The sequence below is a fragment of the Moschus berezovskii genome, chromosome 1 (assembly GCF_049115385.1).
Source record: "Moschus berezovskii isolate FMDL1 chromosome 1, NW_MosBer_1.0, whole genome shotgun sequence".
Taxonomy (NCBI): Eukaryota; Metazoa; Chordata; class Mammalia; order Artiodactyla; family Moschidae; genus Moschus; species Moschus berezovskii.
In genome coordinates, this window is record NC_142460.1 from 305,232 (window position 1) to 331,504 (window position 26,273).

General features: G+C 48.2%; 1 protein-coding gene across 3 annotated transcripts; it reads right to left on the reverse strand.

Annotated features, from left to right (window-relative positions):
* Positions 1-1,744: 1,744 nt before the first annotated feature.
* On the reverse strand, positions 1,745-23,902 carry ZBTB21 (zinc finger and BTB domain containing 21). Of its 3 annotated transcripts, none has more exons than XM_055414417.2 (3): positions 21,541-23,902; positions 19,338-19,486; positions 1,745-9,283 (listed from the first exon to the last, which is right to left on the reverse strand). In XM_055414417.2, exon 3 carries the CDS (start codon positions 9,269-9,271, stop codon positions 6,128-6,130), a length of 3,144 nt encoding a protein of 1,047 aa, XP_055270392.2. In that variant the 5' UTR covers positions 9,272-9,283; positions 19,338-19,486; positions 21,541-23,902; the 3' UTR covers positions 1,745-6,127. The 3 variants fall into 3 exon arrangements, with proteins under 3 accessions (XP_055270392.2, XP_055270383.2, XP_088690735.1); XM_088834609.1 differs by having other exon boundaries at positions 1,746-7,098; positions 7,699-9,283; positions 19,338-23,902; XM_055414408.2 differs by lacking the exon at positions 19,338-19,486 and having other exon boundaries at positions 23,725-23,902.
* Between the last annotated feature and the right edge of the window lie 2,371 nt (positions 23,903-26,273).

Consider the following 26,273-nt stretch of genomic DNA (forward strand, 5'->3'; position numbering starts at 1 on the left):
CAGATTGGGACTTGAACCCACATGCTGGGGCTTGAACCCAGCCAAAACTCAGTTTGGGACTCAAACCCACATGGCCAGGACTCCAATCTGGCCAAAACCCTTCTTGGGACTTGAACTCACATGACTGGGACTCAATCCCAGCCAAAACCCATGGTCTCCCAACTGAGATCACGAATCTGGTTTCAGGACCTAATGAAGCTCAGGTTCTTGATGTCTCATCACAGAAAGAATTCAGTGAGAGACAAAGTGATAGGTAAAAAGTGGATTTACTCAGAGAGAAACACACTCCACAGATAGACTGTGGTTAGTCACGGACAGTGAGTGCAGAGGCTTGAAATGTGGCACGGGCTGGGTAATTTCATAGGATTATTCCAAGTATTTTGGGGCGTTCAGTTGCTCAGTAGTGTCTGACTCTGCGACTCCATGGACCGCAGCATGCCAGGCTTCCCTGTCCATCTCCAATTCCCAGAGCTTGCTCAAACTCTTATCCATCAAGTCGGTGATGCCATCCAACCATCCCACCCTCTGTTGTCCCCTCCTCCTCCTGCCTTCAATCTTTCCCATCATCAGGGTCTTTTCCAATGAGTCAGTTCTTCCCACCGTGTGGTCAAAGTATTGGAGCTTCAGCTTCAGCATCAGTCCTTCCAGTGAATATTCAGGATTGATTTCCTTTAGGATGGACTGGTTTGATCTCCTTGCAGTCCAAGGGACTCTCAATTCTTCTTCTCCAACACCACAGTTCAAAAGCATCAATTCTTTGGCACTCAGCTCTCCTTATGGTCTTTATTTTGGGGAAGGGGTGGAGATTTCCAAGAGTTGGGCCACTGCCCACTTTTTGGTCTTTATCTTGGGACTGTCATGGCACCTCTGGGTGTGTCATTTAGCTTGCTGATTGAGGATCGAGGTCTAGTCGAAGTTGACTTGTCTACCATCTTGGGCCCATTTGATTCTAATAGGTTTATGTTGTGTCCTCCGGCAATGTCATTCTTTCGAAAGTTGTGCCCTGCCCCCTTTCCTCCTATTTCATTACCAAGTCAACAAAGGGGCCCAGGGACTCTACCCCAGGGTTGGGGGCTGATGGCGGTTTGTGATAGCCAAGTTCATGCTACAGCAAGCTTTCTATTTAAAGTGCTTCTGTGACAACATGTGGAATCATTTTCTCCAGACAAGTGCCTTGTAGGAGGTATACTTGCCACTCCACTTCCATGGTTCACAGGGCCAAGATTTGGGCCTCCAGCCAGGGAAGTGTTACATGTTGGAGACATGTAATGTCATGGTTTTGCCACCACAAGAGTCTGTTGAGTTTGTGCCCAAGACCAAGGATGCAACAGGAGTGTCACTGTGCCAACTTCAGGAAGCCTGTGATTACTATGAACAAAGAGCAAACCTAAGCTTTTTTTTTTTTTTTTTTTTTAAGGAAACAATATTCGGAGGCAAATTGAACAGCAGGGATAAAGTGGATTAAAATAAAGATTAAACTACTTACACCTGGTGCCGTGTGTTCATAACTTTTAGGCAGAGGATCCCTAGAAAAGCTAGTCTGGTGTCAGGCAGGGAAAACAAAACTTTGAGAAGAGGTGAGGGCAAGCCCAGGTGAAGGGAACTGGCCTTGATCACCCCAGCTCTTCACTTAGGTTAACATCTTTTAGAGGGAGCACACCTTGGGTGTTCTGGAAGAGCCTGATTAGAATGACAAAAGATGCTATGTGGAATCCCTTAAAACGTGAAATAAAACTTGGGTGCTAAACATGTCCTTTTTTATGCATTTATCCCCACAATCACAGTAAAAACTACCCATCTGGACAGTAAAGAAAAAGGTGGACAGGCAAAGACTTCCGCTTATGGGGTTTTATTATGCACCTGTGGTGCCCGAATAACTTAAGCTTTACAAGCCACCTGGAGCAGTGGGGAGATGAAATCTCTCTCACAGCTCTTATGTGGATGGCTACTCACACTCCCCAAGGAGAAGGAAGGGCTTTATCTCGGCTTCCATAAACTACTGTATCATTCAAGTCCAAAACATACCAATGAGACCACAACTCAAAACAAAATACAGTACAAATTTATTGACTCGACTCAATCTTAGTTGAGATTTAAGCAAAGTAAACAGACAACTGGATACAAAGAAGCGATGGCTTAACATTAGATAGAATCCTATTTTACTATGAATTTTCAGTCCAAAAAAGCTTATTCCTAAATAAAATTGAACAATGATTTCTCTGCTGAGGCATATGAAACAAAATACACAGTTATAAAACCACATTTGTTGTTCTTTTAGCAATAAGCATTTATTCAATAAAAAATTTGAAACAGTCTTGGATTAATGTCAAGAAGAAATTATCACTTTTGCAAATTAACCAAGTATAACTTTGTGGAAAATCTGGACAGCACGAATAAATGACTAAAGAGCACTGAATTCAATGCTTTTAAAGATATACAGTAAAATACTTTGGTTCCCAAATGACTGCCTCTAAATGAAATTTTTAGAAACCTGACATTGACTCATTTTTTCTCCTCCAGAATCTAAAGACAGACCATGAGTTTTCTCCAGTCACGTGGCGACGTGACGCCCTGGCGCATACCCGGGAAGCACACCAAAAACTATGCAAACGCCAAACTCCTTAAAGTGCTAAAGCCACATGAGAAAAAACTATGTGTAAAACTTAAAAATAGCCAGTGTTAAAGAACTTATTAATGAATATGTGCTAGCACTATTGAAATCAATAATGCTTTTCACAATTATTGCAAAAAACATCAAAGAGACTTCAGAAATTGATAAACTGACTTGTAACATTCCAATATTAATTAGTGCAATTTATAAAGAAACCTGTTACAAATGACATGTAATTATTTTTGCAGTAAGAAACGAAAATAATTTTACTTTCTGAAGTTCCAGATTATGGTTGTACACACACACACACACACACTGAAGTTTCGGATTATGGTTGTACACACACACACAGAGTTTGAGGGAACAAAGGCTGACTTGGACCAGTCCATTCCTGTCCCTCCCTTATCCGACCACAGGGTTGGCCTGAACACACCTCTTTTCTCCACTGAAGGGCACATTTTATTCCGGTCTCAGTTCCTACTCTTAGCACCCATGGGTGCTGTGTGTGGACCAGATATCACCGATTAAGTGCTGGGGTTATATTTTTTAAGAGAAGGCTGGGATGATCTGTTCCCAAACAGAAAACCAGGAACCACATCCATCTCCCTACAGATGCAGACAACATCACTGTCAAACTGTTGGTTGTATATTTTGACAAAGTTATAAATGCATATTAACCATAACCAGTTCTAAAAGTGAATAGTCTCTTACTCTTTAAATATTTTTACTATAAAAATGTACAAGATTTGTTATCTCCATTATTTATTTTGATAAAAATGCCCTTTTTGGGGTGTTCCTCCCTCCCCCCAAATGAAGAAAATGATCAGATAACAAGTTTTCAGATTAACAAAGAATATATTAAAACATCTGACATTCTTTCCACAATTGCATAAAAAGGCAGGCATCCTGAATACGTACAAAGAAGTAAGGAGCTTTCTACATTTCCCAAAATTAATTACAATCAGAAAAAAAAAAAAGATTTTCAAGAATATCTTTCCTAGCTAACGCATTTCAGTATGAAAAGACCAACTTGTCTTATACCAAGTATTTGCCCACTTGCTGAGTTAAACATTCTTAAAAAAACACTTTACTGCATAAAGCAATCTATCTTTCATTATTTTACATCTTAACATTTAAAATAGTCAAATGAGAGGAAGCCTATTTTTTTGACCACCAAAATAAACTCTTCCAAGCCTAATGCTTTTAAGGTACAGTATAAAAAGTAATAGAAAAACCAGAACTGCATTATAAATGTTTTTGGTTCAAAATTTTATTTGAAAACTTATGTTTCTTGCCTAGACAAAAATGTGGACAAGACAAAACACTGGCAATTTTTAAAATCTAACAGATATGCAGAGCTTATATTTAGATCAAAAATATTTTTTTACTAATTAATGTTATTAAAAAATCTTCAAAAATGTAGCATAAAGGTTCAAGTCCTGGGATACTGAGTTTACAATGCCAAGATCCCATGTATCAGGGAATTATCCACCCAGCCTCCAGCAGCCATAAGTAAGCATTACTCTGAAGGGAACTGTCTTCTTTTGAAGTGATAGCTACCAGGGTGTTTCAGAGTAAGAAATACCACATTATGCAGGGAATGAATTCAACGAATAGTAAATCTATCCTAATGTTTCACAGAAAACCACATGCTCTTGATCTGTCTTTAAAACACATAGGTTTGTTCAAGGAAATCTAAAGATGGCAATAATCAATAATGGCAACTTAACTTTATTTTCTCCATCAAATTTAAGAACAAAAATAGGAAGTAACCATATTTGGGGACTTTTGATAGTTTCCAAATGAAAGAATAAAAGGCAAAATTTCTTATGTAGTTTCTACAATGTACGAAGTCAATTAGAACTTTATAAAAATGCGTGGGTTTCAATAAAAAAGTAAGACTCTCTTTCCAGCTATTGGTATGGAATGCGTGCTATGAGACTATGAGCAGACTTCTGCCAGAGGACTAGTTTAACTGCTCAGTAGAGTATTTCTCAGTCACAGTAGTTGATTTTCTTATCTGAAAGAAGAGCTTGCAAAAAAATGAATAAACTTGGAGGCTTTACCATCAAGGTCCATCATTACTTTGAAAGAATTTAGGGGTTTTGACAATATTCCTACTGTTATGTATCTCACTTTTATGTATCACCCCTGCCAATGAAATAAAATTCTTTTCCTTTTTAAACATCCCAGTGAACTCTGGATTATACTGACTCAAAGGCTTTAAATTACAACTTATACAACATAGGAAAGCAAAAAAAGAAGCCCAAGCGCTATGGGCCAAAATAAGTAGCAGAAACTAATTTTGGACCCTTGAGAGGACTTTCATATATATTTATGAAATATTCAGCAGTCCCTTAAAGAAGGATGGCTCCACTATGGACATTTTACCACTGTAAACTCCAAAAACTCCTAACAGAAATCACAATACAAAGAAGCAGGAAAACTAATGACTGTACAGGTTGTTCTTGAAAAGGGTGTGGAGACTGCGGTGTAGCTCCTCCCTCTGCTTCAAGTCTCTGAAAGTGAACAGTAATTCGGGATTTAGAGCAGCTGCACTCACTCTGGGGGGTGCTCTGTAAGTACATGTTCTGACTTTACCTGTTATACTAACATTAAATTCAAAATCTGTGCCGTATGCTGTTTTCTGTCCCCAATACATGCAGTATCAATCTGTGATGGCACAAACCAGGGGAAGCAAACCTGCACAGCCCCTTGATGCTGGTCTGAATTCAGGGCCCTGGTGGGTGCTCTGACCACCACGCCCACCACCACCAAAGCTTTGGAAACCAAGGTGGAGGGCTTCCAGAAATCTCCATGCTTTCCTTTCCTGAGTCTTCCATCACTAATTATATGAAATGACCCAAGAGCAAGTTTTTTATTATTTTATATAAACCTAAGTATTACTATTGCTGATTTAAATTTCTCACAATTTTCGTACAAAAAAGGTTCTAAATAACCACAAAATACCAAATATTTATTTTTATCAAGTGTCAGGATATATCTTATTAAAGTTGAGGTTTATCTTTTTTTTTTTTCAATTTTATTGCTGAAGTACTCTAGGATCTTAATACTGCAAACTACTCCACTTTGTTCTGATATGTTTGGATTTGAGAACATGGCTAAGATGTACGAACTTAGGTTTCTTCATAGAATCTAAAGAAGAAATACTTTCATAGTGTTTCAATAACTGAAAATCAGTAAGAAAAAACCAAACCACCTCAAGTAGATTATACTGACACCATGGGATGAGGAACCATGCAAACAACCAAGAGCAAACTTCCACAGTAACAAAGGCATTACTGTGAGGTCCAGAAGCACAAGGCTTTGGGGAGTTTTCCTAGGTTGAGTGAGGACATTTCTCATTAACATCATTTTACCTCAAACTTAATTCAAGCATAATAATTTGCAACCATTATTATTCTTTTTTAAAAAATATTTTGTTTCTTATGACACAGTTCACTATTCGGGCTGAAGTCTGGAGACCAGCGCTTGTCTCCAGGGCTGAGAAGTCTTTCAGTTGTGGGTCTGCTCGTGGCTCCAGAGGCTGAAGGCCGTCTTGAATGTCCTGTGGCAGAGTTTACACATGAACTGTCTTTTAAAAGTGATGGCGGAGAGCGGGGGTGCATGGTAGAACAGCGTGTCTGACTCTCGGGGAGCGAATAGCTTGTCGGTGGTGGGAGTGGGGGTTTCGGGCAGGCCTGTAGGGCTGTCGGGCTCCAGGGGCTGGATCTTGGGCAGCGGTGGGGGCAGCGGGGGCGGTGATGGGGAGCCTGCGGGACCCGGGCCAGCCTCGGGTTCCCGGTGCGCAGGGTCCTCGGAGGCCTGGGCCATGTGGGACTGGAAGTGGCTCCAGAGCCGGAAGTTGGTGCGGAAAGCCTTGTTACAGACGTGGCAGATGAAGGGCTTCACGGAGCACAGCAGCTCCTGGTGCCGCTCCAGCTGCTTAGGTGCCGGGAAGGTCTTGCCGCACTTCTCGCAGGGCCACAGATCCTTGGGGGCCGCTCCGGCCTCGGGCGCCTCCTCCTCTGCCTCTTCCGGCGGCTCCTCTTTGACCTGGATCTTCAGCGGCTTGGAGAGGCTGAGGTCCTCGGGAAGGCAGGTGGAGTCTTCGGAGTCAAAGTTCACAGGCTCAGGGCCGCGGCCACCCCCCGCAGGGTCGTCTTTGGCGGCAGTGGCCGCGTGGTCAGCTCGGCCAGGCTCGGGCAGGACAGGGGGCCGGGCAGGGCCAGTGGCCTCGCCGTTGAGGTCAGGCCGGGGTGGGGAGGTGCCGGCGGCCGGGGCCATGCTGTTCTGATTGTGCACTTCCACCTGGTGCCGCCAGATGCTGAAGGCCGACTTGAAGGTGCGCATGCATTCCAGGCACGTGAGCTTGCGGAACTCGCACTTGCCCTCGTGCTCGCGCTTGAGCTCGGGCGAGAAGAACCTGAGGCTGCAGTAGGGGCACACGGTAGCAGTGCGGCACAGGCGCTCGTGGTTGCCTTGCTCTAGGAGAGAAGAGAGCTTGGCGTTACAGAGGCGGCACAGATAGAGCTCCGGGCTGCCCGCTGCGCCCCCGGGGGCCACGCGCTCCCTGGGCCGCGCGGCCCTGGCAGCCCCAAGAGCCTTCTCCCCTGGGTGCATCTTCACGTGCTGCTTGAGCTGGGAGAGGAAGCGGTAGGCCTTCCCGCAGGCCGTGCACACATACGCGCCCTTGGCCCGGGAGCGCAGGCCCCGCTTGAGGACCTGTGCTGGGGAGCCACCAGGGCCCTGGAAGCCCGGCCGGCTGCGCCGCAGCTTCAGGATCAGCGCCTTCTTGATCTCCCGCTCTCGCACAATATCAATGAGCTTCCTCTGGAACTTTTCGTCCAGGACGGCGTGGGAGCTCGCGGCTGGAGCCGGATTTTTCACCACACCGTGCTGCGTCTGGCAGTGCGTCCACACTTTGAAGTTGGTGTGAAAGCGCTTGTGGCAGATGTCGCAGGCGTAGGGCTTCTCTGGGTTATGGTACATGTTCACGTGCCGGTGCAGGCCCGCCGTGGATCTAAAGATTTTAAGGCAATGTTTGCATTTAAACTTTTTGTTTGGTCTCGTGCCCTCCAACTCACCGAATTCGTCTTTGTTTAAGTCAGAGCCTGGGAAGTCGGCCTGGAGGGCAGATGGGCTCGAGCCCTCCTCGCGGGGGTCCCCCGAGCCGGGTGAGCCTGGGCTCTCAGCCTTGGGCTGCTTGGCCGGCAGCCTCCTGTCCGTCTGGAACCGCCTCTTGGCCGGGAGTCTGCTGGGGTCTTTCCGGTCGTCTTCTGTCTGTAGGGCCAGGTCTCTCGTGGCGGCCGCGGCATCCCCCACGGTGACGCGAATGATGTCGCATGGTTCTGGGGGGCTGCGCGGCTCGGCCTTGACCTGCACCTCCGGCCCCGGGGGTGCCCCTGGCTGCTCAGCCGGCTGAGAGGCGCTGAAGGACCTGAGGCGGTGAGGCTGCGGGGCAGGGGCCCGGGTGTCGGGGGTCGCCGTCTCGCCCCCATCCTTGGCTGGCGGCCTCTGAGAAGAGAAGGCGCAGAGCACGCTGCCTGCCACATCGCCCGAGCCTGCGCCTGGGGGAGGCGGAAGCTCGGCAGTGGGCGTGTACACAGGGACTTGGCTGTCCATGGACAGCGACCGGCGCAGGAGGCTCTTGACGAGCGGGCCGCTGCGGTCCACACCCTGGGCCCCGGGTGCCGGCGCCCCAGCTGGGATGACCAGCCCCAGCCTAGAGTAATACAGCAGGTTCCGGTCCTCGCCCAGCCCGCTGCCCCGGCCCCCCTCCTTCAGCAGGAAGGGCGTCTCAGGCGAGCCCCGCAGGGACAGGACGGGCGGCCGCGGGCTACGCAGCGCCAGCTCCACGGCCACGCCTTTGGGAAGCAGGGCGCTGGCGCCTGGCCTTTCGTCCACGACCACCCGGTCCAGCGGGGGCTTCGAAGGCGGTGCCACGGCCCGCTTTGCCAGGCTGCCCCGGCTTGGCTCCTCCGAAGGCCCGGCGAGCTCTGGCGGCCTAGCCAGAACCGCGGGGCCATCTTTCGGCCAGATTTTTTCAGCTGGGGCCACATGGTGCGGGGGCTCCGTGGGTTTGGGGCCGGGGGGCTTACTGGTGTTTGCCTTGACCGCGATGCCAGGGGAGGGCCGGGGAGGGTGGCTCAGCTCAGGGGTGTTCTGACTCCCGGCTTTCCCGAGGGTTTCGTTCCTGCTCTGACAGACGATGACGCTTCTCTTTTGAGAACTGTTCTCCTCGTCCTCGGTGAAAGTCTTCTTTCTGTTGGGACACGTGGGAAAGGGGGCCTGGGGCGCCTTGGAGGCGATGTTGGTCAGGAAGGAGATGCCCAGGCTGTAGCCGAGCTCCTGCACGGCAGCCAGGCTGCTCTTCTCCACGAACAGAGACGAGGAATAGATGTAGTTCAGCACATTGTCGAAAGCATCCGGCTCACAGAAGTCCAACTGGAATACAGTCTGCGCCTCGTTCTCCTTGTTGGTGAACAAACTCTGGAAGTATTCACTGCTGGCAGCCAGGACGTTTTTATGAGCTCGGAACTTCTGGTCACCCACGATCAGGAGCGCATCACACAGCTGCCCCTTGAGTCGCTCCTCATTGAGGGCGCTGAGGAGAGAGATGGCGTGTGCTGGGTTGATGTAGTGCAGCAGCCCCTCCATGCTCGGCCTTATCTGAAAGACAGATAAAGTCACTGTGAACAAGGCTGTGGGATGCTCCCCCAGGTGAGGGCTCCTCAAGGGCAGGGAACAGCCGCTGTCTTCTCACCAGTGTCAATATTTAGCAGACTGTGGCTTGACAAAAACTTTCTGGATGAACAATCTTATTTAAATAACACAAAAATACAAAGAAACAAGTATCACGGCTTAAGTAGGTCATTGATCATTAAAACTGACAAACTTGAGGAACTAAGTCTCTGTAACAAGCATTTCATACATCGCAAGGGCAGCTAGAACTTGGCAGGTATGTAGAGAAGCAATATTTGAAAACAAGGTTTATTATTTAGGGCCCTTATGCATTTGATGCTTAATTCTATTCCTTATTAGATCACAGAGTAAGTATATAGTGAAAGTGAAAGTGAAGTCACTCAGTCGTGTCCGACTGTGTGTGACCCTGTGGACTGTAGCCCACCAGGCTCCTCCGTCCATGAGATTCTCCAGGCCAGAATACTGGAGTGGGTTGTCATTTCCTTCTCCAAGGGATCTTCCTGACCCAGGGATCAAACCCATGTCTCCCGCATTGCAGGCAGATGCTTCAACCTCTGAGCCACCAAACCCTATAAAGTCAACAATTCTGAAAGGAAACAGTTTTATTACTGGATATGATTAAACACAATGTGAATTAACAGTAGGCTGTAAAGGTTGCAAAAAACAGATAAGAATTTAGAAAGAAATCATTTAACTAAATACTACTGCATCAAAGTGTTTTTAAAAAGTTAGAAATATCATATAGAAAAGTTTCTTTAGTTTCTTATGCAGAACACCATGTAATCCAAATACTAATTCTTACCAAATTACACTTTCGACAATAGCACAATGGAAACTTTAGCCTGGAGCTAAACTGAATTAAACTAATTCTAAACCTAAGGGGTAAAGGGTCTGCTTGAGATTTCACTGAGACTCTTCAAGTCTATAGGTGAGATCTCAAGGCCTAGTGGTTGGGTGTTGGCTCCGCCCTCGTGGTCAACTAGTATCTGGGATTCAGGTCCCTCACATGAGACGGTAACAACTGTGCCCTCCTTTAAGGCTGCTCTGAAAATTACATGAGCCTGTATCTCATATCTGGTAAGGACTTGACAAATGTGCCATTAATTTTCACAAACTGCAGGGTTACTAGACATTTAATTCAGAATAAAAGTGTCTACATTAACTCCTGATGAAGATGAAGCCATTTCACACAGAGACGATGCTTGACTCTCCAAATTGTTCTCTCAGGCAGCTGCTGCCGTAATATCTCATCTCTTTGGGCTGGTTTTACAATGCCATCTCTTCTTTAAAATACTTAAGACATGTATTTTTAATATAAAATGGATTCAGAGTAACTAAGATTGTTCAGAGAGTCTTACCATTCTCTAGAGGGCCAACTATCGATACACAGACATGGCACCCAGCACACCTGCAGGTTCTCCTCCAGCTTCAAAGGATCAGCTTTTGCTGGCTACCCAGCCTCTGGTCAAGTTGGTCAACAGCCTCTCAGTACCCCTCTAGAGATACCAAGGGAACATTTCATGCAAAGATGGGCAAAATAAAGGACAGAAATGATAGGGACCTAACAGAAGCTGAAGATATTAAGAGATGGCAAGAATACACAGAAGATCTTCACGACCCAGATAACTACGATGGTATGATCACTCACTTACAGGTAGACATCCGGAATGAGAAGTCAAGTGGGTCTTAGGAAGCATCATTATGAACAAAGCTAGTGGAAGTGATGGAATTCCAGTTGAGCTATTTCAGATCCTAAAAGATGATGCTGTTGAAGTGCTGCACTAAACATGACAATAAATTTGGAAAACTCAGCAGTGGCTATAGGACTGGAAAAGGTCAGTTTTTATTCCAATCCCAAAGAAAGGTAATGCCAAAGAATGCTCAAACTACCGCACAATTGCACTCATCTCACATGGCTAGCAAAGTAATGCTCAAAATTCTCCAAGCCAGGCTTCAACAGTTCGTGAACAGAGAACTTCCAGATGTTCAAGCTGCATTTAGAAAAGGCAGAGGAACCAAAGATCAAATTGCCAACATCCACTGGATCATCGAAAAAGCAATGGAGTTCCAAAAAAAAAAAAAAATCTACTGCTTTATTGACTACGCCAAAGCCTTTGACTGTGAGGATCACAACAAACTGTGGAAAATTCTGAAAGAGATGGGAATACCAGACCACCATACCTGCCTCTTGAGAAATCTGTATGCAGGTCCAGAAGCAACAGTTAGAACTGGACATGGAACAACAGACTGGTTCCAAATAGGAAAAGGAGTATGTCAAGGCTGTATATTGTCACTGTGCTTATTTAACTTATATGCAGAGTATATCATGAGAAATGCTGGGCTGGATGAAGCACAAGCTGGAATCAAGATTGCTGGGAGAAATATCAATAACCACAGATATGCAGATGACACCACCCTTATGGCAGAAAGTGAAGAAGAATCAAAGAGCCTCTTGATGAAAGTGAAAGAGGAGCGTGAAAACGTTGGCTTAAAAGTCAACATTCGGAAAACTAAGATCATGCCATCTGGTCCCATCACTTCTTGGCAAACAGATGGGGAAACAATGGAAACAGTGACAGACTTTATTTTCTTGGGCTCCAAAAATCACTGCAGGTGGTGACTGGAGCCATGAAATTAAAAGACACTTGCTCCTTGGAAGAAAAGTTATGACAAACCTAGACAGTGTATTAAAAAGCAGAGACATTACTTTGCCCACAAAGGTCCATCTAGTCAAAGCTATGGTTTTTTCAGTAGTCATGTATGGATGTGAGAGTTGGACTATAAAGAAAGCTGAGCACTGAAAAATTGATGCCTCTGAACTGTGGTGTTGGACAAGACTCTTAAGAGTCCCTTGGACTGCAAGGAAATCAAACCAGTCAATCCTAAAGGAGATCGGTCCTGAATATTCACTGAAGTACTGAAGCTGAAACGCCAATCCTTTGGCCACCTGATGTGCAGAAGTGACTCACTGGAAAAGACCCTGATGCTGGGAAAGTTTGAAGGCAGGAGGACGAGGGGAAGACAGAGGATGAGACTGCTGGATGGCTACACCGACTTGATGGACACGAGTCTGAGCAAGATCCGGGAGCGGGTAATGGACAGGGTGGCCTGCTGTGCTCTTGTGCACAGGGGTCGCAAAGAGTCAGACACAACTAAGTGACTGAACTGACAGTCTTCTGTGGTCTTCGGCAGAAGCCACAGAGGCTGCCACCTGGGGTGACCAGTGTCTGGTGGCCCCAGGTCTCCCTCCCTGATGCCCTGGCTCCCTGCTGTGGTGCTGACTCGACTTGACTGGCAGAGCCAAGGCTCTGCTTCCAGGGATGAAGCTCGGAGCCTGTAGCTTGTACACAGATAACTGCCTCGGTCAACCTGCGCCGAGTTGCTGTTCAGTCTTGCCTGGCATCATTTCACCTTGATGGTGAGTACCTGAGAGAGACATTTTCTCTTCTTTTTTTCTGATAGCCATTTAAATTTCTTCCTTAATCCTACTACACTGTACTCACACATCTAATTATGTGCAAAGAAATCCGCCATCATTTACAGAGGTCAGCAGAGAAAAAAAATAGGCTTATAAATGCCACACTCATAACTCAGCTGCATTCTGAGCACTATTTTTAGTACAAATAATTTTTGAGACAGCTAGTTCAGATGTTGCCCCAGGGACAGAGATGCTCAGGCGATGCAAAATCAAAAGTCTTGACAAGTACTTTCCAAAAGGGTTCCTTAAAATCAATTTAAAATTGATGTAGTCATCCCTCAGTATCCACAGAGGGATGGTTCCAGGCCCTATGGACACCAAAATCCATAGACGCTCAAGTTCCTATAAAAATGGTGCAGTATTTGCATATAACCTATGCATATCCCCCCAAACACTTTAAATCATCTCTAGATGCTTACATCAATGATACCTAACATGATGTAAATGATAGATAGTTGCTGGTGAGCAGCAAACTCAAGTTTTGCACTTTGGAACTACCTGGATTTTTTTCTTTTTGAATATTTTCCATCTGCAGTTGACTGAGTCCATGGATGTGAACGCCATGGCTATGGAGGGCTGACTGTACAATATATTCCTTCCTGCAGTTCAGAGTTAATACAGTTTAAATGTCAGTGCTCCAGATCCCCTGGAGGACATGGCAACCCACTCCAGTGTTCTCGCCTGGAGAACCCCCATGGACAGGGGAGCCTGGCGGGCTGCAGTGCATGGGGTTGCAAAGAGTTGGACATGACTGAGTGACTGAGCACAGCACTGCTCTAGGCTAATGCTCGAGAGCTCTCTGAGCCTCAGTTTTCCCACCTAAAACAACAATAGTATTAATAATGTTACTGTGAGAATTAAAGAGAAAACCATAATTGCCACCATTTATTCAGCACTTATAACACATTACAGATCACACCAGAACTTCACATATCACTCACTTACTCACTCATTCAACAAAACTGCATTTGAGGAGGCCTGGAAGACACATGGATGGGCCATGAGGATCGCCAAGGGGACAGCACACAGGCAGCGGGAAGACAAGGTGACAGCAGGGCTGGAGCAGGGCTGAGTGGGCTGAAGGAGCATGAGGAGGCATCGTGCAGGGCTGGGTGGGCCACTGGAAGGACTGCACTCTTTACTAGGGCAGCTGCTGTAAGATTCTGAGCAGAGGAATGACAACCAGCTGAATTTTGTTTCAGAAAGATTCCTCTGGTTATGCTGAAAAGAATGGAGCACAGGAGAGACTGCAAGCTGGGAAGCCAGCTGAGAGTCCACAGCAGGGAGACACGCCAGACAGGATGGTGCCTGGACTGGGGTGGCAGGAGTGGACATAAAAGATACCCATAGAATTTCTGAAGGATTGACTGCAGAGGATAGGAACGGGATAAGATAAAGATGTCTCCAAGGTTTCTGCCAGAACTGGAAGGATGTCCTTAACCTGAGATGAAGTTTGACAGAAAAATTGGTGCAGAATTTTTTTTGGAATTAATTTAGATATTCTAAATGTGCAAAGGAACGTGGTCGTTTAATGGACCCTTTTGGGGCACCCTTTCCTGCTCCACTTTCCCTACAACCTTTCCTGTGCTTTCTGGGATCACTTCCCAGATAAACATCTACATCTGAATCCATGTCTCAGGGTCTGCTTTTGGGGGAACCCAAACGAAAAAATCAAGGGACTGTGTGAAGACGAAATCAGTGGGATGTTCTGCGTCCCTGGACAGGAAGCAGTGCTGACCCACACACCATCTGCTCCCTACTCCTACCTTTTCTCACTTTTAATTGTTCAGAAAAGTTTCCTTCTTTCTCTCCCTTCCAATTATCATGACCTGTATTTCTGTTCTAAGTAACTGCTTCTAATCCCTAAACCACAGGCTTCTATCCTCCTTGGATGAAACAGGGAATTAGCGAAAAGTAAGTCACTGAGCGGAGAAGGCAATGGCAAGCCACTCCAGTACTCTTGCCTGGAAAATCCCATGGATGGAGGAGCCTGGTAGGCTGCAGTCCATGGGGTCGCTACGAGTCAGACATGACTGAGCAACTTCACTCTCACTTTTCACTTTCACACATTGGAGAAGGAAATGGCAACCCACTCCAGTGTTCTTGCCTGGAGAATCCCAGGGACGGGGGAGCCTGGTGGGCTGCCGTCTATGGGGTCACACAGAGTTGGACACGACTGAAGTGACTTAGCAGCAGCAGCAGCAGCAAGTCACTGAGAGCTGGGTTGTTAAGAGGAATAGTCACTGTCCAGGAAAATTATTTGGAATTGAAATCTATTCATTTAACTCTAGCCATCGTTTAGAATCATCAATGAGAGCCCTGCTTAAACAGCAGCTAACTGTGTCCAAACCCAACCACTGGAGCAGAACACCTCCACGTGCTGATTTTCCACTCCATCCCCCAGACGCTGACAGACACGAGCGACAGCTAACACCTGAGGGCTTCAGTTCAGTTCAGTTCAGGCGCTCAGTCGTGTCCGACTCTCTGCAACCCCATGAATCACAGCACGTCAGGCCTCCCTGTCCATCACCAACTCCCGGAGTTCACCCAAACTCATGTCCATAGAGTTGGTGATGCCATCCAGCCATCTCATTCTCTGTCGTCCCCTTCTCTTCCCGCCCTCAACCTTTCCCAGCATCAGAGTCTTTTCCAGTGAGTCAACTCATCTCATGAGGCAGCCAAAGTACTGCAGTTTCAGCTTTAGCATCAGTCCCTCCAAGGAACACCCAGGATTGATCTCCTTTAGAATGGACTGGTTGGATCTCCTTGCAGTACAAGGGACTCTCAAGAGTCTTCTCCAGCACCACAGTTCAAAAGCATCAATTCTTCAGTGATCAGCCTTCTTCAGTCCAACTCTCACATCCATACATGACCATGGGAAAAACCATAGCCTTGACTAGACGGACCTTTGTTGGCAAAGTAATATCTCTGCTTTTTAATATACTATCTAGGTTGGTCATAACTTTCCTTCCAAGGAGTAAGCGTCTTTTAACTTCATGGCTGCATTCAGCATCTGCAGTGATTTTGGAGCCCCCAAAAATAAAGTCTGACACTGTCTCCACTGTTTTTCCATCTATTTCCCATGAAGTGATGGGACCAGATGCCATGATCTTCGTTTTCTGAATGTTGAGCTTCAAGCCAACCTTTTCACTCTCCTCTTTCACTTTCATCAAGAGGCTTTTGAGTTCCTCTTCACTTTCTGCCATAAGGGTGGTGTCATCTGCATATCTGAGGTTATTGATATTTCTCCCAGCAATCTTGATTCCAGCTTGTGCTTCTTCCAGCCCAGCGTTCCTCATGATGTACTCTGCATATAAGTTAAATAAGCAAGGTGACAATATACAGCCTTGACGTACTCCTTTTCCTATTTGGAACCAGTCTGTTGTTCCATGGCCAGTTCTAACTGTTGCTTCCTGACCTGCACACAGGTTTCTCAAGAGGCAGGTCAGGTGGTCTGGTATTCCCATCTCTTTCAGAATTTTCCACAGTTTATTGTGATCCACACAGTCAAAGGCTTTGGCATAGTCAATGAAGCAGAAGTAGATGTTTTTCTGGAACTCTCTTGCTTTCTCCATGATCCAGCGGATGTTGGCAATTTGATCTCTGGTGCCTCTGCCTTTTCTAAAACCTGCTTGAACATCTGGGAGTTCACGGTTCACATATTGCTGAAGCCTGAGGGCTTACTCTGCTGTAAACATACTACTGTGAATATCTTTTGTGTTTACATTATTAAACTCATCATTTACACCAACCCAAGGAGGTGGTACTATTTGATCCCCATTTTACAGCTGAGAAAACCAAGGCACGTGAGGTTATCTTGCGTAAGTCTGCACAGATAGTGAGGAGCAGAGCAGAACTCTCACCAGGTGACCTGGCTCCAGAGGCCATGCAAGATCTCCACCCACACACCACGCTGCCTCTAGTTCCTTCTCTTAGTTCTCACAGAAACATCTGAAATAGGCACTGCCATCATCCCTGTCTCACCAAGCAGGGAACCCAGACACCCAGAGCTGGGGGCAGTGTGCCGAAGCTCACCCACTCGGATGGCAGTGTGGCTGGGAGCTGGCCCCTGAGCCCACACTCTTAGTCGTCACGCTGCGTGCTCCTCGTGGCTGGGTGCCTGTCTGGTGTGTGCGAGAACTGGCCGGACAGGGAGGCTGCCAGTCTGACAAGCATGGATCTGCCTGCCTCTCAGTCCTGCGTGGGAACAGGACAAGTTGACCCCTCACACACCCCGGTGTGTAAGCGCAGGCGGCAGGGAGCAGAGCTGAGGCACTGGGTCCAGGTGAGAGGAAGGTCGGGGAGGCATCCACAACAGAAGTTTCCTGGAGAAGCTTGAGTCAGAAAATGTGGGAGGCAGAAGGATGCGTGGAGGACATGTCAAGGACAGGAGCAGTGTGTCCAATAGACAGAAACAAGACCAAGTGCCTGGGGGAGCAAAAGACACGTGGAGGGGAGGGTAGGTCATGAGGCTGCGGAGCAGGTGGAGGCATGAGGCCCTGGGCGCATCAGTAAGGCCCTTCCAGCGTCACTGGAGGACAGTGACCCCTCCCATCCTCTTCAGGAGACAGACCAAGGGTTCTGGGTGCTGGGGGTGAGAGGGGCACACAGGCACAGCAGCACAGACTCCTCACCGTCTTGCAGAAGCCCTTGCTGTCACCTTTCCATTCAATCATCAAAGCTTAACAACGTAGCCCCTTCCTGGTCTAGCGGCAAACAATGATCAGTGTGGACTTTAGAGTTTTCATGACACGGTAGGTATACTTACTGAGCCTAAGAATTTCTAAAAACATAAAATGCTACACTAAGAATGCAGGCAATAACAGGGATCACGACTACTGAGGATCATGAGATAATCAAGATTAGGGTGATAATCACACCCTTGGTGGCTGGTGCATATGCAGGCTGAACTCTCAAAACCACCTGCCTTTTCAGCTCTTTGGCCTCAGATAAGGCCAGTTTTGGTGCCAGAGGTACTTTCTCCTTCCTAACTCTGCTGACTTATCAAGCCCTAATCTCTCAGTATGTTTTAACTCTGGACACACAGGGCATCCTGGGTCTGATGGCTCTGATGTAGACACGCGCTATGACTCGGCCCCTCCCTCCCACTGCTCATTTCCGGAGTCCCCAGTGCAGGAGCGCCTGCCACTGCTGCGGTCACAGTGGAAATCTTGGCACTCTTACAAGAAAAGTGGGTGAAACAGGGAAGAAAAGGTCCCTTCCCTATGGAAAAAGCTGGGAGGAAATCCCCCAGGAAAACCAGACTCTGAAGCAGGACTGGCTTGCTTACCACTTGGATCCTTGAACAGAAATCTTCCCAAACTCTGCCTGAATTGTTTCTATTCCATGTTGTTTCCTGATATTTCAAAATGAGAGAATCTTTATACAGTTAACACTCCATGGAAGTCACTACAGCTCCATGGGAAAGACTTTCAAAGTCATCTACTTGTCTCAAATCCTGGCTTTGCCACCTATTAGGTTTCTAACCTTGTAAAGATCACTCGACCTGAGTACAAGTTTCCTTAACTCATTCAATGAGACTAATGGCTGCCCATGCTATGGGATTCTTATGAAGGACAACAAACGCAGTGTGTCTGCAAGTTTCCGGTACATACAGTATTTCCTGTCTGCAAGCTGGCACTTGACTTCATCCTTCTTTTCCTTTCCGAAAAGTTTCCACAGTAGGAAAGACACACAAGGATACAAAAAGTGCTATGAGAAGAATGATTTCAGGAAGCAGTTAACTCGGCCCAGGGCTGGGAGGGTCGATGAGTGAATGCTGGGGATGTGAGTAAAGACGGGGACTCGGTGCTCACTGGATGGTTATGTTACCAGACTCCACTCTTCACCGTACTGTAGACATTTCCCAGAAACATGCACTAACAGTACCAGGGCTTCAAACCCCAGAAGCCCCTGGCCTGAAGTTCCAATTCCCTAGAAAAGCTTCAATGCCCTTCACAACTGGATTCCAGAAAACTACTTCATACCATCACCTCAAAGTCCTCAGGGACTGTGTGCTAAAACGGAGAATCCACATCTTAATATAAGTTAATTCAATGCAAATAATTCCCTCTTTATACCAATTGCAGGAAGTTAAGATTTTTAAGGAGATGGAGGAAGGGTAGGCACTTTTGGACTATAGAACATTCTGGGGCTATAAACAAAAGAAAGCAAAGCAGAGCTAACACTCGGCTAAAAGGAAACTGGGAGGTGGATGAGGGCCGGGAGATGAGGAAGGGCCAGATAACCTCACAACAACCAGCTTCCGAGTTCTGGAGACTAACACCCAGACTGGCATCAGAGCTAAAGGTACACTGCAAATCAAATTTGCTCCTAGACTAGCCCATAAAACCCTTGCTACCAGTTCTGTAGAGAAATATCTCTTTACATCCAAAACATTAATGTGAAACTGAACTCTGGGCACACGATGCTTTGGAATGTTGGAGATTGCTTATACAGTCCTACAAAGCAAACAGTAAAACAAAACACCTACATTTGACTCTGGAATATAAACACACACACTGTTCACCCCCACAGCCTTACCTCTGGGTTCAGCCCCGACTCTCCTTGATTTCACTGTGAGATGGTGACAGGAAGTCGGCTCTGAGGTGAGGTCTTATGGCTCACTTGGAGATAATGCAGACACCATCGACAGCTCCTCGGATTTCAAAGCAGGCCTGGCTGATCTGACCCTTGGAGAGCAATGATGTCACTGCCTTGGGTCCCATTTCCCCACATGCTCAGTCTCCCTAGAGAGGGTCTGATCTGGTCTAAAGGTGTGCGCTTGGCCACGACCAGGAGAAGGCACCTTGGCGACTAAAGCAGCCTCCTGTTTGGTGCTGGCCTCTGGGCAGCCAGTCCTCCTTGCACTGGAGCGCACCATGCTGAGTGGTCTGTCGGGCCTCGCTCAGGGCTGGCTAAGCCTGGTAGGAAACTCTCTTTTGGAAAATGGGCTCAGAATAACAAAGGTAGAACTGAGCAGAGCCGGTGCATCTCAGTCACAGCCTGAAAATGCAGCCCACAGTGCCCACGATCCAGGCCCCTGCAGTTACCCTGGCTTTCATCCTCCCGGACCCCATTCTTCGTTTTTTTCTTCACCCTCAAGAGCAACCCTCTACTTTTAAAGTCAATTTATTTTTCTATTTAAGCTGGTCTGTCAGTTTCTGCTCTTGTTACGAAAGGGCCCTAATACATTTTTAAGTGGTATTAGGTTCTTCCTATCACGCCCTCCAAATCCTCCTTTTATTAATACTGCTGCCAGATTGGCTTCTTAAAACAAAGCTCTGATCATTCCCTGGATGTGCGCATTAAGTATTACTATCACTAATCCAGCTTATTTACTGAGCTCCTATTATGTGCAAGGCGCAATTAGACATTAGGAATACAGAGGTGCATAGGACAGACAAGGCCCCCACTTTCTTGTGGGGTAAATCAGACAGTGAACAAGGAAACAAAGAAGGTAACTCTGACTTTGTTAAGAGCTACAAGGAAATAAACAGGGCGCTAGGACTTGGGGGAGTAACCAGGGTTCGCAGAAGACGGTTGGGAAATGCCTTGATGTCACGGCTTAGCTGACACCTAAGACCTTGGTAAAAAGAAATAAAATGATTAAAAAAATGGCTCTCCATAGGTTAAAATGCAAAATTTTAAAAACATGGACTTCAGGGCTCTATCAATCTGGTTTCAAACTACTTTTTAAATTCTTTGCTTTAGTTATTGCCTTGTGATAACTTCCTGCTTCAGATACTCTGTCTCTGAGACATGACCTGCAGCTCTCGCCTCTTCTGTTACCCAATCTGCAATGTCCCAGACCTCCTCTGACCCCTCCCCCGACACTGCTCAGCAGAACCTCACTCACTCTTCCAAGCTCAGCTCAAGGCCCATTTCCTCCATTAAGTCTTGAGTTATGGGCTGGACTGTCCCACAGGGTCCTAACCCCAGCACCTCAGAATGTAAGTGGATATGGGGACAGGATCTCCTAAGAGATCAGAAGTTACAACGAAGCCTTAAGGGTGAGCCCTAACCCAACGTGAATGGTGTTTCTGTAAGAGGTGGGGACAAGGACACAGACAGAGAGAGACTTTGTAAATACAGAGAAGACAACCATCCAGAAGCAGAGCAGAGAGGCCTCAGGAGAAATCAACCCTGCCAAAGCCTTCATCTTGGACTTGGAGGCTCCAGAATGGAGTTCAAGGCCCCTGCTGTGTGGTGCTCTGTTATGGCTGGACTACACTGGACACTACCTAGATCACTACACTGGACACACCTTCCTTGGCCACTGCTGTCTGCATCGAGCAAACCCCTTTCAACTCCAGCTTTATTCCAGTGTTTCTTTAGTGCCGCAGACTGTTAGCTGTCTGTTCCCCAGCAGAACTGTGAGCTATTTAAGGTCTAAGACTCTATTTAATGTCTTTTGACACTCTTCACAATGCCCAACGTGGTATCTTACACAACAAGAAATATTTGTTGATTTTTCTGGACTCTGACACTCTAATTAGATGCAGGAGTGGAAACTGTGCCTTTTATTTGTTTTCCTAAAGCAGAGCCAGTTCCATCAGTGCCCTTTAGAATACTATATCGATTTTTCTATTGCTTCCTAGATAAAACCCAACCAAACTATCCAGACTGGCACACAAGAGTCTTCATATTCTGATCACAGTTCACCTCCCCACCCCTACTGGACAGCATGCAGGTGAGCATTTACCCTACCTACCCACGCGCAGTTTCCACCCACTGTCTTTCTTACCTTTCCTTCACTCGTAGAACTTCCACAGAAAGATCCAAATGTCATTGCCTCTGCGAAGCTCCACAGATGGCTCCTGGCCAGGAGCTCAGCCACCTAAGCCACCACAGCACCTCATCTCTTCTTCAGTAACATAGCTATTTTAAGTTACCTGCCTCCACATCTACCCTCTCATGAGAGTCCATGAAAGGAAGAACCCTTGTTTTTAGCTGTGTATTCCTAACGCTTCACGCAAGTCCAACAAGTGCCTCCTGGACAAAGAGCAAAACCATCAGGAAGGCTCGAGACCTGGGCTGGGCCGGGAAAGTTGCAGGCAGCAGCTATCTTTGCTTGTGGTATGAGTGGCTGTGGCCTTAAATCCCACTGGCCAATGACTCCAAACTCTGTACTCCTGCTTAGACTTCTCAGGACTCTTCCATTACAGGATATGCCCCTTGTCCAGTACCGTACCTATGATCCTGACTCGGACCCCCACATCTGCTGGTCTTCACATATTCCCTCTAGTTTGGTATGCTGCCAACCAGCAGGTCTCTCAAACTATAAACCTCTTCTCCTCCTAGCCAGTGACCCAGCCGGTCAAGCCCTGCTCATAAATAGCTCTAGAGTCTGCTCTCCTCAACCCCACTGAAGTTGGGGCCAACTGAAATGGTTGCTCAGTCATCTCCCGCGAACCCAGACACTCTCTCAATAACTTGGCCCCTCTTCTGTTAGACATCTAATATGCCCTGCCGTAAACCATCTTCAGTTCCTCAAAGGTGGGGGAAACAGCCTTTCCAACTTCTATTTCCACAGAATGAAGCATATTAAATGTGGGATAGAGTTAACAGGAAGAATGAATTAAACCTCGTTATTTTTAAGGAAACCAGTGCCTTTTAACATCGATATTTAGTGATTCTCAAATTCAAATGTAACGACTATTCTCATTAAGGTAGATGAAGGATTTACTCCAAGCATCAGAGGGTAAAAGGTCTCGAAAATAACCGTCAATGAGAAATCTAAAATGGATTAACCCACTTTCTTCCAAACAAGGAACCAGTACACAACGCAGGCTCCGTCTCGATGACTCAGGGTCAGCGTTATGAACGCTCATGGACTCTGCTGAACACGCTGGTGCCCTCAGATCTAGCCGCACCTGACCTTCGGCACCAAGACCCCTAGGCTGCTAGACCGTGCGGGGTCTGGTTAACGCTTCCCCCACCTCCCACTGCCAGGCCATTACGCCGGAGAACCTGTCTCTAAAATCACCCCGCCCGCTAAGGTGCTGCTCGAGGGGCTTCTTCCAGAAGCAACGCTGTGCTGCGGGCTGAGAGCGCACCAACTGGGGTGAAGGGCCAGGACCGCGGAGCGTTCCTGCGGTCAAGGGCATGCTCTTCTGTAGTGGGTCAGTGAACCTGCTCCAAGTGAGGGGTCTGGGAGATGAGAGAAAATATGTCGGGGACTCCGGCAGAGGAGGTCTCCGGGGCGGGGTCTCCAGCACGACAGTCGGGACTCAATTCCCCCTCCACCCCGCCAACTCCCCAGGTTGCGGACTGGAGTTTTCTCGATTGGGGGCGGGGTGGAATCCGCATTCCAGCAGGGACACTCGCGACCAGCGGTGGAAAGTGGGGGAACCGGGTCCTCCCGGAGGGGTCGGTCGGGGGACGGGGCGGGGAGAGCAGTCCACTTGGGTCACTGGTTGGATGTGCCCCTGGCCGCCAGGCGGGGCTCGAGGGGGCGGTGAGGCGGGGGTGCGGGCCGCGGCAGGTGCGGGGTCCCCGGCACCCCAGCTTCCGCGTACGCTCGCGCGCCCTGGCGGACACCGGCCGGCTTCCACGCCTGCCCAGCACGGAGCACGCGCCCTCGGCCGGAAGGTACCTCAATCGCCCGGCGGAGGGGAGCCCCGCCGGCGAGGGAAGCCCAGTGAGGGATGGAGCGTGCGCAGTAGCGAGGGCGAGGCCAAGTGCGGGCAAAGAGCATGCGCAGTGTGAAGGCACAATTGGCTACGTGGGAGCTCGGGGCATGCTCGGTGAGAGCCGTGCCCGGCGCACGCGCAGAAGCGCTCGGAACCCGCAACCGGCTGGCGGAGAGAAAAAGGAGGAGAGAGATCACCTCAGAGTTACGTCAGGAAAGGCCTCGTTTTGCGGGGAGGCTATGGCCTCCCACGGGCCCCGCAGTTCTTCTGGAGCGAGGGGCGTGACAGTTACTCACCGGTCTTCAGCCCCGAGGCAGACGCCAGGCCCCTTTCCGCTCACACTCGGCTCGCGCGCGCCGCAGCCGCCGCTGCCGCTGTGATTCCATCCATCTTGAATTTGACGTCATCCCACACCAGGGATGAGGTCATCGCAGGCAGCGCTCGTCACGTGCGCGGCGCTACGATTGGCCACCGGGCCGCGAGGGGCGGGGCGAGGGAGGTGCGCAGCGCGGGGGGCGGGGCGAGGGCGGGCCTGACGGACCCGGCCGCCGCCGCTACCGCGCGTCCGCTCGAGGTTCTTCCTCCCGCGCCGCCCGTGTCCGCGTCCTCTCCCGGCCCGAGGCGGGGTGCGCGTGCCCCACGGGCGGCCCTGAGGTGAGGCGGCCGCGGAGGCTAGAGGGGCGCATGTCGCACAAGAGGCGGCCCCGGTGGGCTTGGCGCCGCGGGGTCACGCGTCGGTGGGCTCGCCGGGTAGTGCCCCCGGCCCGGCGCGCTGCGGTGGCGCCTGCACTCGCCCCCTCGGAGGACGGTTCTCCGACGGCGGCTGCGTGGTACCCCGGTCCAGGTGCCTCCGGCGGCGCAGATGCCTGTGGAGGCACGCGGGCTGCGGCCCGGCGAGAAGAACCGACCTGGGCGGTCCGGTCGTGGGGACCACTCAGGGCTGACTTGGGGTGAACCGCGCTCCAGGTTCCTTCCAGTTGAGCAGGTGGAGGTGGCTGCTCTGCTTTTCAGCCTCCCGCGGCATCCTCTTGTCAGCTGCGCGTTCCCAAACGCCTTCACTTTTATAATCACTGATTTAAAGATCACTGGGCAGCTAACTTTTTTCCCCCTGTCTTATTCTCATTTGCTGTCTGGTAGGCTGTCGTTTTCTTGTATGAATGTTACAAGCTCGTCAATTAGAAAACTCACTTCACTCATTCAAAACCGGAAAATTAATGTGACAGAAATGCCAAACTGTAAACACTAAAGGTTCTGTTCGGCAAGACAAACATACATCTGGATGTGTTCCCCAAAGCCAGAACAGATTAGATTGGAAGGACGAGAAGACTGCGTTTTTGTTTGTTTTGAGTAGGACATGCTGGATTTTACTTCCCCTACCAGGGGTCCAGTCTGTTCCCCCTGTGGTGGAAAGTCAGAGTCCTAACCTCTGGACCCGCAGGGAGTTCTGGAGACTGCCTTTTAAAGCGATAATTTTTAGGACTGATCCTTTAATTCCTGGATTTTAAGCCCATGTTGTTTAACACTTTGCAAATGTCTTAATTTTCAGATAAAATGTTTTTTAAAGTTGAATTTATGCGCATGACCCAAGATAAAATAATTTATGAAGTGTTTGAAGAATATGTGTAAGAAATAATCTTGTCTTAAGTTGACTAAAATGATAAACGTGTCCCAAGTGAACAGCTCTGTTGTGAATTGTTTTTGTTTCACTGGTTTTAAGAGGACTCAGTCTCAAAGGAAGAAACTTGTGCCTCAAAGTCTTTGCTGCAACTGTTTAAAAACTTTATGAAAGTTTTTTTGTATTTTGAACTGAATCGTGGTTGAAAAAAAAGTGGCTTTGAACGTAACAGAACAGTGATTCTAAGTTTTTCAGAGGGCCGTGAGTTTTACCGTTCTGTGTGGTTAGGCTGGGTGAGCATATTTTACAGGTAAGAAAATATACCAGCTGTGTAGCTAGAGCTAGAAGCTCAGTCGTCTGGTTTTTAGTGTACTACACCAGATGCCAGAAGCAGTTCTCTGCCTGCATCCCTTCTAGTTGCCTCAGGAGGATCCACATTGGTGTCTCCTGTTTAAGAACATTTCAAGGAAAGGGGTCTGAGTGATAGGACTGGTGCTGTGGGTGAGGATCTGCCTGCCAGTGCAGGGGACCTGGGTTTGATCCCTGGTCCGGGAAAATTCCACATGCCCTTGGGCAGTCAAGCCAGTGCACCACAACTGCTGAGCCTGCGTGCTGCAACTAGTGAACCCCGTGCGCCTAAAGCCTGTGCTCTGGCGCAGGAGACACCATCGCAGTGAGAAGCATGTGAACCACAGTGAAGAGTAGCCCCCACTTGCTGCCACTCGAGAAAGCCCCAGCAAAGGGACAGAGACCCACCCCAGCCAAAAATAAAGCATAAATAAATGAAAATAACAATGACCAATAAAAATCAGGCTCAGACAACAAAGAATCTGCCTGCAGTGCGGGAGACCTGGGTTCGCTCCCTGGGTTGAAAAGATCCCCTGGAGGATGGAATGGCAACCCACTTCAGTATTCTGGCCTGGAGAATTCCATGAACAGAGGAGCCTGGCAGGCTGCAGTCCACGGGTCTGCAAAAAGTCAGACACAGCTGAGTGACTTTCAGACAGACCAATAAAAGGCGGGGCGGGGGGGGCACTGACTGCTAAATCCAGCAGAATCTTTCAGTCTGTTCAGCTGGCCCCGCTGGTTTGTGGCTCTACCAATTTCATCTGGAAACCTACTTGTTTCAATGATGCCTCATTCCCCTGGATTTTCTTTTTCTTACTTGGGCCATGCCACATGACTTGCAGGATCTTAGCTCCCCAACCACCGATTGAACCTGGGCCCTCA

Excerpts from the sequence above, each read along its gene's own strand:
- ZBTB21 (XM_055414408.2), bottom strand. The coding sequence starts at position 9,271 with ATGGAGGGGCTGCTGCACTACATCAACCCAGCACACGCCATCTCTCTC.